This window comes from Balaenoptera acutorostrata, chromosome 18 (genome assembly GCF_949987535.1).
Source record: "Balaenoptera acutorostrata chromosome 18, mBalAcu1.1, whole genome shotgun sequence".
Lineage (NCBI taxonomy): Eukaryota > Metazoa > Chordata > Mammalia > Artiodactyla > Balaenopteridae > Balaenoptera > Balaenoptera acutorostrata.
Genome location: NC_080081.1, coordinates 72048738 through 72061560, shown reverse-complemented (window position 1 = coordinate 72061560; position 12823 = coordinate 72048738). Strand labels below are relative to the sequence as shown.

At 36.5% G+C, this 12823-nt stretch overlaps 1 protein-coding gene across 6 annotated transcripts in view; it reads right to left on the bottom strand.

Moving 5' to 3' along the window:
- N4BP2L2 (NEDD4 binding protein 2 like 2) overlaps positions 1-11963 on the bottom strand; it is an 80956-nt gene extending 68993 nt beyond the window's left edge. For all 6 annotated transcript variants that reach the window (XR_009005868.1, XR_009005869.1, XM_057532632.1 and 3 more), the window contains exons 1-3: positions 11813-11963; positions 8890-10157; positions 3181-3305 (exon numbers count right to left, since the gene is read on the bottom strand). Coding sequence is in view for 4 of the 6 variants with exons in the window: in XM_057532632.1 (XP_057388615.1) it covers positions 3181-3305; positions 8890-10157 (1393 nt within the window). In the remaining 2 variants the exon portion in view is untranslated. The remainder of the gene's footprint in view (positions 1-3180; positions 3306-8889; positions 10158-11812) is intronic.
- Between the last annotated feature and the right edge of the window lie 860 nt (positions 11964-12823).

The window sequence follows — 12823 nt, the reverse complement described above, 5'->3', positions numbered from 1 at the left end:
CATTTTATGCTTATCTTTATTTTCCAATGTTCTATAATTACAAATAATGCTTTTGAAGTAAGACAGACTTAAGTTAAAAAAAAAAAAAAAAGTACTATGGATTTATCATTACTTATATACCAAGTAGCTAAATACCACAGTTCAACTGACTGGATATTTCTTAGGACTATGATTCTGAATTGGGAGTTGAGCTAGAATGGAACTGTTCCAAACTATATCTCCCTCTCCCTATGCCATCTCTTCCCACATAAGGTGAGAATTACTGCCACAGTGAGCCACTCATAATGGCAGGAATGTGTGTACCTCTCAAGTGTAAACAGGCAAGATAATTAAGAACCCACTATAAAATTTAAAAGGCTGAGGCAAAATGCAATGATATGTAAGTTCTGCTGGGATTTAGAATTCAAACCACTAAGTTCTACACAATGAAAACACTTATATAAATGTCTAAGGGCAGACAGAATTCTAAAGGTTAGTTAAGTGGCAATGACTATGGTGGAATATCTATTTCAGAGAAGATGTCTCTAAATACTAAATTTAGAATCTAAGTCATAAATAGGATACCAAGATGCTATCAACTCCCACTGCTCCATCCCCAAACAATGATCAAAACTTCCATTTTTAAAAAAAGTATTAATTTTCCTAATCTCTGACAGGCTTACACCTCCAAGGAGTTATGTCCTACAAAAGGAGCTTATTAACCAAATAAATCTCTGATTTGCAGGAATGGGAAGATTATTCTCTTTCCATGAATAATCATCATCCAATACCACATTCCAGTGTACTCCAGGAGAATAGAACGCCTAGGTAAACAATGTTTGACTACTCAAAGAGAGTCATTTTCTTAAACAAATTAACCACCATACTCTAAGAAAGAGAATAATGACACCTTGGAGATATTTTTAACTTATAAGCGGTTAAAGATCAATTTAGATTCTTCTAATAAACATGAGGCAGATACATATTCCCAGAATAATGCCCGGCACTTAAAAGTATTCAATAAATGTTTGTAGAAAAGAGAAATTTTGCCCTAAATTAAATGTAATGCTCGTAATTTTCAAAATGTCTAATGACTGCTAGTTATCATTGCTTTGAAAAAGGTTAAAAATTACCTTGAAAAAGCCCATATTTATTATACTAATAAAACCAGTAGTTTATCTACACACCAATATGTTCAGCAAGTAGAATTCACATGGCACGAACATTTTAATGAAATATTCTAAACTAGTATTGCAAAAAGAAAAAAACGTTTCACAGAAACAAATTTCCCAGTTCACCAAAGGTATACTGGCTCATTCTACTTATCACCTACTTCTACTCCCCTTAACTCTGGGCCAATAACTCCAATCATTTTTTGGAATTGTAACATCATCATTATTTGATTTGGGCAGTAACACTGCAGCATTTTAAAAAATCAAAAAGCATTAATATTTTAAAATATTATGCTGCTCTCTTTAAATTTATGCTATTCTCTAATATATTTGGAGAAATCCTAGAACCAATACTAGGAAATAATCTTATAATCAAACTTATCTAACATTTAAACTTTTTACTCAAAAACATCCTCAATGAAATTCCTTACTCTGAAAATTGACAATTAAAAAAGAAAAGCATTTATCCTGTTTTTCCTGTACATACTGTACTTTAGGGTAACCTTAGTTGCTAGTTCTAGGTAAGAGGAAGTTCTTCATTACAGAAGAATTCTAGCTACTAAACACAGAAGGAATGAAAGTCCTAGAAAATCACCATTTTGCAACCTTTAATGAAATAACTGATTAAGGAAACAATTCATTGTTGAATAAAACAGGGATTAGGCTGTCCCTTTGAAGCTACTGATCTTACCATCACTAAAAATGGGACAACCATTTACTTCCAAAAAAAAAAAAAACAGGTTGAACCTAATAAATCCTACAAGTTAAATGATTACCACAAGGAAGCAAACCGACAACTATAGGCTATGGGACACTCTACAGAACCACCAACCAAGTTTCTGCAATAAGTTAATGGTACGAGGGCAAAAAGAGGGAAAACTGCTATAGACTAACTTAATTAAAAGAATCATAAAGCCAAATGTACTACAAAGACCTTGTTTAGATCCTGATTAAAACAACTGTAAAGAAATATTTAAGACAATAGGGGAAATCTGATTACAGACTGTATTACATGATGTCAAGGAAATGGGTTTGGTTTTGTTTTTTAGATGTGATAATGGCACTGCAATTAAGTAAGAAGATTTACTTGAAATGTATGAAGTATGATGTCTAGAATTCATTTTAAAAAAATACTTCAGCAAATTAAAAAAGGAGGGGGGAGTGAAAGCAAAAGGGTTTACGCCAATATAGCAATATCTTGATAAGTGATAATAATTCTGAGTGATGGGTGTGTGGGCTACAATGTAATCTCTCTACTCTAGGTTTAAATAATGTTTCATCATCAATGCATTTTTAATTTCTTTAAAAAAAGAAATTAGATTTCAGTATAAGCATGTACTTACATAGTTCTAGATCAATAGTTTTCAATCCTGACTGCAACATTAGAATATATGGATAACTTTCAAAAAAATACCGATGTTTAGATCCACTCCAAATCAACTAAACCAGAATCTCTGAGGCTAAGACTCAGGCATAAGTTTTTTTAAAAGGTCCCCAAGTGATTCAAATGTGCAGCCAAGGTTAGGAAAGAACTACTATTCTGAAATGAAAAGAAAGTGACCCATGTACCTCTAAAAAATGTATTAAGTAAATTTTTTGTAGAGTGACATCAATGAAAAAAACTTTTAATATTCATGGGCATTAATATTAAGCCTTAGAAAACATTAGCATTACTCAAGGAAATAACTTTGGGGAATATGTAACAAAAGTATCAAGAGTTTTCTGAATTTTTTATGAGGCATAAAATAAAGTCTATCAAAATATCCTATACCTCTATTGTACCAGCTTATGTACACTATCTACAGTTTAAAAAATATTCTAACCACATTCTCTGATTTTCACAACCTCAATCAAGTAGGGCAAGTATAATTATCACTGCTTCTAATAGATGAAAAACTGGGTCTCAAAGCTCTTTCAATGGCTTGTCAAAGTCATCCAGCTGGTAAAAGTAAAAAGTTGAGAATAAAAATTCAGGTATTCTGACTCCTAGTCAAATAGTCTATCCCAGGAGACTTGGCCCAAAACAAACCTCTGTTCTGGTTCCAGTCATGGGCATCACCAAGTTGATTAACATTATACCTGTACCCATCTTGATGGTGAAAATAGTCATCAGTGCTGAACACAATGCCATCACGACTCTGACCAAGCAGAATTCTGTTAATAAAAGAAATCATAAAGGTGCCATTTACAATATAAAATCTATAACCGTCAGAAATAAGCCACAAAGGAAAGGTTATTAAATGAATTTCTGGTACATACTTACAAGTATATTGCAGATAGACTAGCACAGGAGCTGAACCTTAAAAAAGCTTTCAGATTTCAAACATCACTTTACACTTAAATCTACACAGTAATAGCCAGTAATAAAAACTTTTTAAAGTGGCTTTTGTATTGCAACTTTTAAAAACACTCTTCAATCCCAAAATGATGTCAACTATTATCCATGATTTAACTTTAGTGAATTTGTATTTGGTGTCTAAAATTGCCTAAATTTAGTGCAACAGGTAACCTAAAAGACAAGTAAGCCTAATAAGCAAGCAATTTACCTGAGGAAAACTATATTTGACTGAAGACAGCTTTGATAAACTCATTCCTATGAAGCACAAACATCTATGACCTGAAAGTGGAACTTGAGGTTTAACGCTGTGAAACAACCTATGATCCTCCAGAGTAAAATCAAATTTAAAATTTTTAAGAGATTAAATTACTAAATGAAATTAATTACTAAATGCTAAAGAATACACTCTAAGAACAAGGCAGTGGTAATCAAGCTTTGTTCTCACAATATGATACCATCTTTAATTCCTAAGCACAGAGAGACTGACAAGTGTTCAGAGTGTCAGGGAGTTCCCATAACCAGTGACTCATGAAAGAGACTGGAGGTGTGCTGAGAAAAGAGAAAAGACAGTAAGAATAATTTGGATCCAACAATAACAAAAATATTTTGTTATTTATCTTCCCTCCCTCAACCATTAGGCAATTGGATATCATTCTATTGGGGTTGGCCAAAAAGTTCGTTGGGGTTTTTCCATAAGATGCTGTAAGATGTTATGGACAAAACCCGAACGAACTTTTTGGCCAGTCCAATATAATTTCTTTTTGAGATGGGAAAGGGAGTAGAAGGTGGTAGAAGGGATGATACTGTCCTGGGATGATTCAAGAATACTTCCTAATAAAAAGTAATAGGAAAAAAAAAAAAAAAAAGTAATAGGAAGGATTTCAACTATTAAGATAACAAACATCTCTCCTTTCCTCAGGTTATAATAAAATTGTATATATTTTACAATAAAAATAAAATCACATATATAAAAGTTTAAAAATTTAATATACATTTTCACTCATAGAATTATAGTTCAAATTACTTCAAATAAACCAAATTAAAGTAAATGGTTTAAATTATTTGTTTGCTTGTTTGGGAGGCTGGAGTTGGATTTCTTTTTTAAGCAGCCATAATTTTCCCAAAATATACCATCTAACACATTTGGCATCTTACTGCTTATAAGAGATAGCCCAGAATATAAAAATGCCACAATATTAGTATTCCAAACGGAAGCTCAATCACCTAAAAAGATCTTGATCATCATCAACCATATGATACCTAGTTACACTCAACAATACCAGAAACCTGATACCATCTTTCCTAAATACCTTATGTTTCTTTTCTTTTTTCTCCTGTTCTACAACTTTATTAGGTGATCTTTCAGATGTTAATAATAACATACTACAAGAGCACAGGAGCTTTTGTATCCAAGAAATGTTTAACCTCTTCCAAATAAAAAAAAAGTGGGGAGGGAAGGGACAGTAAATCAATTTACATCATTAAACCAAGTCAACATCAAACATGAGTAAATCTCAATGAAGAATATCTTAAATATATAAATCATAATTAAAGCAAGTAATTTTAGCTTGGAGAGACTTTTTCCTCCCAGACTGCTCACACATCTTTTCAAAATTCCCTGAATTATCTCCAATATACCTGTATCAATCTAGATATATCTGATATCATACCAACCATTTGAACCAAAAATAAATTATTTAAGAATATTAGTATTTTCAAAATTCTTATAGTCAGATTCTATCAGAACCCTCATAAGTTAAGACAGGTACTAAAATGGATTCTCAGAACATCAAAATTTACAACTTTGAAAAATCAAGTATCTAATAAAAAATTCAGATGTGGTCCCACTGGCCACTTGATTTGTATTTTTTCAAAATCGCTATCTTTTTTGAGGACCTAGTATGTGCCAATCATCTTACATATATACATCTATGACCGCATCGAATTCTCACAACAACCTTGCCAATATGGTATTAAATCCAGAAAAGCAAATAATTTCAGAAATCAGGCCACCAGAATTACATAAATAGTGGTGGGAGAGCCAAAACCAATGGCTTACAAGATCCCTGCCTCCTGGAATTCACGCCCTTATATAATCCCCTCTCCTTGAGTGTGGGTTTGAGTCAGCAACTAGCTTCCAACTAACAGGATATGGAATTTCATTTCCAAGATTAGATTATGGGGGGGGCAGGAAGTGGCTCACTTTCTCTCTTCACATTGTGAATGTGGAGAGGCCCAAGTAGCAAAGAACTGAAGGGACTCTCCAGCCTACAGACAGCAAGGAACTGAGGCCTTCAATCCAACAGCTCACAAGGACTGAGTCTTGCCAACAAGACTTGTGAGAGATATTCCATGCAGATCCTCCCCAAGACAAGCTTTCAGTCCAAAACACAGCCCTAGCCAACATCTTGATCATAGCATTGTTAGAGACCTTGAACCAGAGGCACCCAGATTCCTGTCCTTCAGAAACTGTGAGACAATAAATGTTTGTTGCTTTAACAGCTTTAAGGCAATTTGTTACACAGCCATAGAAAACTAATGCACTCTGTGCTTATAACTTTCACTTAAGTAAGAACAAGTGAATCATACTCTTTAAACCTCATTTTGAAAACCCTATTCCCCCAAATGGTCTACTACAGTTAATTTTCATATTTTATTTTTTTAATTTCTAAGAACCACATATATTTTTGTAATATATCATGTACATTTAAAAATAGAAGTGACTGGCTTCCCTGGTGGTGCAGTGGTTAAGAATCTGCCTGCCAATGCAGGAGACACGGGTTCAAGCCCCGGTCCGGGAACATCCCACATGCCACGGAGCAGCTAAGCCCATGCACCACAACTACTGAGCCTGTGCTCTAGAGCCCACGAGCCAGAACTACTGAGCCCGCGTGCCACAACTACTGAAGCCCGCGTGCCTAGAGCCCATGCTCTGCAACCAGAGAAGCCACGACAATGAGAAGCTTGCACACCGCAACGAAGAGTAGCCCCCACTCGCCGCCAACTAGAGAAAAGCCCACGTGCAGCAACGAAGCCCCAAAGCAGCCAAAAATAAATTAAAAAAAAAAATAGACATGATTTTCCCAAATAATTCTGAGTAAAACTGACACTTCATGAACCCTTTACCTCCTGACGTACTGAGTGGCCTTGCATACCCCCCTGGTCCAGCTATCAATAAATAAAAAAATAATGCTGTCTTGAGTAGCTTATGCTACATGCTCAGAGTGGTAAAGGCAAATCCTACAGGAGTTCAGAAGGAGGATTACTGAGGGGTGAGATGAGAAACCAAAACCTCAAAAGTGGAGGCATTTAAGAGAACCTCTGAATAAGTAGAATCCTGAGAACAATGAACGGACAAGTATTATGTCTCCTGCAGTGGACGGCAGGGTACTAGTCCAAGTACAGAAGGATATGAAGATAGGTAAGGACTAAATTAAGGAAGAAAGGGACTTAAATACTATCCCAAAAGAATGTGAAATTTATCTAACCCCCTATAACTCATTACCACATAACAATACTAAACAACGTTATCTTTTTTTTTTTCAACGTTATCTTTTAACGTTATCTTTTAAAGCCCCAAATCAGTTCTACTCTGATCCTCCAAATCTTTATTCCTTTTTTCAAAGCTCACTTGGAAAGCTAAATCCTACACGAAACCATTCCTCACTAGAGAATATGTGGCTTTATATCCAATCCCAAACAACCATTTCTACTTCATTCAAAAAAAGTACTGACCTAAAGAGAGACTCCTGCTTCTTTAACCAAGCTACTCAAAGTCAGGAGTCAGGTATAGGGCTACACATGTGATAAATATTAAAGTGAAGGATTAGGTAAGAAACACACTACCATTTACATCCCCAGTTTTATCTCTTATCAGTTTTTGTAACTTCTCCCAAGTCCTTTAACCTGAACTCATTCTTTTTAATAGCCTGTACTCCTTCTAAAAAATGAAAAGACTATAATTCGTCTCACAACACTGTTACATATGGAAGTACTCTCTAAGTTGTAAATGATAACATAAATGGTATTTGCGACTGTAACTTCCATTCTTATTATACCTAATTCCTCAAATAAAGAAATATACATATTATATATAATCACCTCTGTCATCTCCCACTACAATTATGTCTCCTTGAAATTTTTCTGAATTACCACCACACTTTATTCACTTTCAGTTTCAACATACTCCAATATGTTGTTCCAAACCTAATCATTCTTTCTCACATTTATTCTGTACCAGAAGCCCTCGCTAGGAGATCTCTTCATCCAATTTCCAAATTTCAACTTTTCTTTTCTCTGATATTATATTCTATATCTAGAAGAATGCCCATGCTTGTAAGACAACTTCACTCTTAATTTCTATTCTATCTAAAGAAGCACTGAAATTTCATTTTCTCTACAAAATCTTCACTGCAAAGGAATCAAAATACATAGACTTAAATTCAAATTCATTTACAAAATCACAGCTTACAATCTAGCTTGAAATGTCTGCATCATAATTTAATCTTTCTCCAATTTCCTGCTTCTGAAGAAATTTTGTTTAGGTGGTTCAGAGTGTCTTGCAAATAAATATAAAACATTTACAAAATGGTTCCTTGGACTTTTTTATCCTCACCCAAAGACATCAAATAAATTTTCTTTTTCTCCTTATCTAGCATAAATCTTGAATCGTCATACATAAACTACAAAGAATTTATATTGTTTTTCTTTGTGCTATTTTTCACAACTGCACAAATGTACTGGAATGCATCAATATTCTGTTTTTAAAATGTAAACAAAAACAGGAATTTTAAACATTTTGGCACACGATAAAACATCATCAGTTCTAACTCCATTAATTCAGATATTGCTCATTTCAAACTCCTTAAAGAAACCAAAAAAGGTTCTCTCTGTCAATAATGGTATGAACACAGCACAGTTCTTAAGACACACTCAAAATTCCCTTCCTTGGGTTATCTCATTTGCTTCTCACAATAATTCCAGAAAAATAAGCATTACTCTTTTATTAACAGCGAAACCTGTCCAAGGTCACTAAGTGAAATAACTGAGCCAAAGCCCAAGTCTTCTACCCATGAATTCAACTCCTCCTGAATAGCTGACTTAAAAGGGAAGGCCAGCACAGTTCTCAAATAGCATTTGCTTTCGTCATCGTCCTAATTTTACATGGTGAATCTATATTTAAAGCCCTTAGCAGAATCTTAACATAAATATATATGCCAATTATCCTTTCCTCTATCAGAAAACATCTTCTAAAATATTTACCATCAGATGCCATTCTCAAGTATAACAAATTAAAGATTTTTTACTAGAAACATAAAAGCATTTGCCACTGATTACAACTATCATTTATGATTTTTAAGTAATAAATTACCAAGTATTCACTTGGTATCCTTTACTTACCGAGACAATGTTGTTTTCCCAGAACCAGGCAAACCTCTTAAAAGAATAAGTAACTTCTGCAATTTATTTAACTTTTCCTCGTGAAAATGCTGGTTCATAAACCTGTCAGTTCCATTATGCTTGTCCACAGAAGGATCTTTCCAGCATCCTTCACTGGTTTCATAGAAACCATTATTCGCATATTCATCTTGCACAGTGTAGCCATTTCTAGAGGGATGGTCACTACTGGTAATGTCACTACGGTCAGTATATTCATTGTTCTGATCAAAAGTCAAACAATTCCAGTTAACATGACAACTATTTACATAATATCCATTTTGCATCTGAAAGCCATCTTGGGCATGGAAAATATTTGATGATGGATTTGGTGGACCGTTGAATCTTTGAATATTTAAGTGATAGTTAAAACTGGGAAGATGAGGGTCTTGTGGTACTATAAAAGAACGCATTGATTGCCACTCAGGCCTGAAGGAAGTAAATGAATTGCCATAAAAGGTAGGTATTACTTGTCCATTATAAGGATATTTACCTGGCTCATTCCGAACACACTGCTGATAACCCTGCTGATAACCCCAATATGACTGAAGGGCACTGGTAAAATCTCTTTTCTTTTCTTCTTCAGACTTTAACAGATTATTATGGCCCTGATAACATGGAATGAGTTGTTCCTCAGAGGGTTCACGTTCCTTACAACTGCGTTCTGAATCACCTTTTTCATTTTCAAGCTCTTCAATTTCTTTGTAAAACTGGAATAATTCATTGTCAATCTCTGATTTTTTAGAATTAGATTTCTGTTTCTCTTCTCGTTCTCCTTTCCAATCTATACCACTGATAGTGCCGCCTTGATTCCTCCTTTCATTACATTTCTTTTTCTCAGGGGGTTTGTAAATGGGTCCTATAAATGCTTTACTTGTGCTATATATCTCATCATCTGTGGATACCAATGGAGGACGTGTAGCCCGTAAAACTTGTGAATCAACAGAATTAATAACATCTGGCCTATTACCAAGCATCTCATCATGCACAGGTTTCAGCAAATTTGTAGTTTTGGTTTTGTCCTCCTGAGGATACCTATGTCTTCTGACATCAGTGATGGTCACAGGGACCCAATCATTTCCAGTTTTCTCTTGCTTTCTCTGAAAATTAGCATTACCATGATGGGGGAAAACATATGCCTCTTCAGTAGACTTCAATTTCTTATAGCATGGTTCACTTATTAGTTGTTCCCCATGTCCCATGGATTTAGCTTCAATTTCACCATAAGGCATCTGAGGAGCAAATAAATCACAGAATTAACAGCTAATATTTTAAAAAATCTAAACAAAAGTTTCCTCAGAAACAACAGGAAATAAACTTAATTTAATGATATAAGCATTTAATAACATTTTCCCAAAATGCAAAAATTATAAAATTGTAATTTTATAGCCACTTACTATTGTTATGACACTGATTTAAAGAAGGGGTCTCACTGAAGGTAAATAAACATTCTCTTTTTAAAAAAGATATATCTCATCTTTAATCTAAATGATGTATTTCTGAATTTAGAGGATGTAAGCAAGAATTTAAGCAAGCTCGGAAAGCTGAATCAGTAATATATATTTTGATGATATAGACATACAATTGTATATTAAAAGGAAGAGTAAGGACTTCCCTGGTGGCGCAGTGGTTAAGAATCCACCTGCCAATGCAGGGGACACGGGTTCGAGCCCTGGTCCGGGAAGATCCCACATGCCGCGGAGCAACTAAGCCCCTGCGACGTAAGCCCCTGCGCCACAACTACTGAAGCCCGCGCGCCTAGAGCCCGTGCTCCGCAACAAGAGAAGCCACCGCAATGAGAAGCCCGCGCACCGCAAGAAAGAGTAGCCCCCGCTCCCCACAACTAGAGAAAGACCTAGCGCAGCAACAAAGACCCAACGCAGCCAAACATAAATAAATAATTTATAATAAAAAATAAATTAAAAAAATAAAAGGGAGAGTAAGTCTGCCAACCAAAGTGACACATATCCAAACTGGTTGTGATAAATTGCATCATAAACGTCTTCCTGTTTAAAATCACTAGGTCCTTAAGCAAACTTCAACCACATCTCATTAGCAATCAAACGTCAAATTAACTCCAATGTCAGTCTTTATGGGTCCTACTCTTACGAGTAGTGTAAAAGTGGTTTCCAAGTGGGTGTATTGCGTTAATTTTAAAGAAAAAAACAATAATTTCAGTTGTACTGAGAATGACGGAAATATGTCATATTATGTTTAAAAAATAAATCTGGCAACTCCCCAAACCAAAGCCCTCATCTTTTCCAGATGGTTTGTCTATCTCGAAGATAAATTCTGCTTCCCTTGAAATTTTTTGGGGGACCCTCAAGAGTACAATTCAAAAGCCTGTGTTAGTCAATACTTCATTCCGCCCGCTCTCTGGTCTTCCCTTCTCGAACACGAGAGCAAAAGGAAAGGGCAAAGCGACGAACCAGAATGACACAGGTAGACCCTAGAGAGGCTGAAGGAAGATACACCTGGAGAGAACGCCGTCCTCCCAAAACAGCCCCGTCCCAGGCCGCTTCTCACCTTCTCATTTCCTCATTAGAAACGGCAGAAAAGTCCCAAGGAAGAGAAAGGAGGTTGCATTAAGAGAGAGAGGCCTATACACGACCTGAACCCTAAGGCCTCCCGACCTCCAAAGAGGGCAGCCCGGGCAAAAGAGCGTCACCCAATTTCTCTATCCCAACGGAGACACGTTCAGGTTCTGTCTAGGAATTCCAAAGAGCTCCGAAGCCGAAAGGTTTATTCCCGGCTTCTACGTTTACGGCTAAACGAAAAGGTTCAGGCAAGCGCAGGGGGAGAACCCAACTCGCTAATGGAAGAAGGAAGAAACCGGAAAACGTCAACACCACAACCCCACCTCGCCGAAAATGGGATGTCTACTCACCTTACACCACAGTTCTGCATTGACCTTTACCTCTCAATAAAGAAGGTGAAAGAAGCACTGAGACACTGCCCAAAGCAGAGACCGGCAGGGACTAAAAGCCCCGGCACTCAGGAGCGGAGCAACAAGCCTGCCCTCCGTACGCAAGATGGCGGCCACCTCACGGTTGCCCCGGCAGGAGTTACGGATTCTCGCCAGGCATTGTGGGAATTGAAGTCCGGCTTTCACACCCGGCCTGGAAACTTCAGCCTCTCCCAGAATCCATTGCTTGACATACGCGCTAAGGGCCATAAACGTAGACCGGAACTAGTTCTTAGGTTGGCGCCGGGAGGTTGTTTAGAAATAGCAACTTCGGCTAAGAAAGGTGGCGACCTGCTTTTTAGGGCCACCCCTGAAGGAAGAGAGACTGTGAGTGCCTGGCTCCGCAAATAGAGACATAAGCGGCTCTCAGTGCATGCTTTTAAGGCTTTTTGGGAGACAAAGTCTTTTTAAAGGGGAGTTAACATTTGGTCTCGTCAACTAGGGTTGCCGACGTTTCTATGAAATGCCAGTCAGTAATTGCAGGCTCAGGTTTTTCTATCGCAGAAGAGAATCGCTGCAGCAGAGCCTTGATAACAGATAAAAGTACTTATGAGAAAAATCACTTCTTGTCACAGCTGTCTTTTGTTTTGTTTCGGGAAGGAAAGACCACTTACTGAGCTTTCCCATTAAAAAAGTCGATTTGTGAAAAGCGCTTCTATAGAACAGCGCTTGGTAAAAATAAGTGCTTTGTAAGTGTTTGTTAAATGAGAAATAACTACAAACCGAACAACTGGCAATCCTCAGCTCGGGGTCCCTTCCCTCTTCGCACCACCTTCCCACTCTCTCTAGACCCGCTCCTTCACATGCGTTCTTTCCTGTCCCAGAAAGGGAAACTGCTAATCTCTTCATACGTATTTAAATAAACCCGTTGCGATAGCGTTTTAATTTATAAATATAATAGTTAACATTTGATTACTTAACAGCCTTACGACC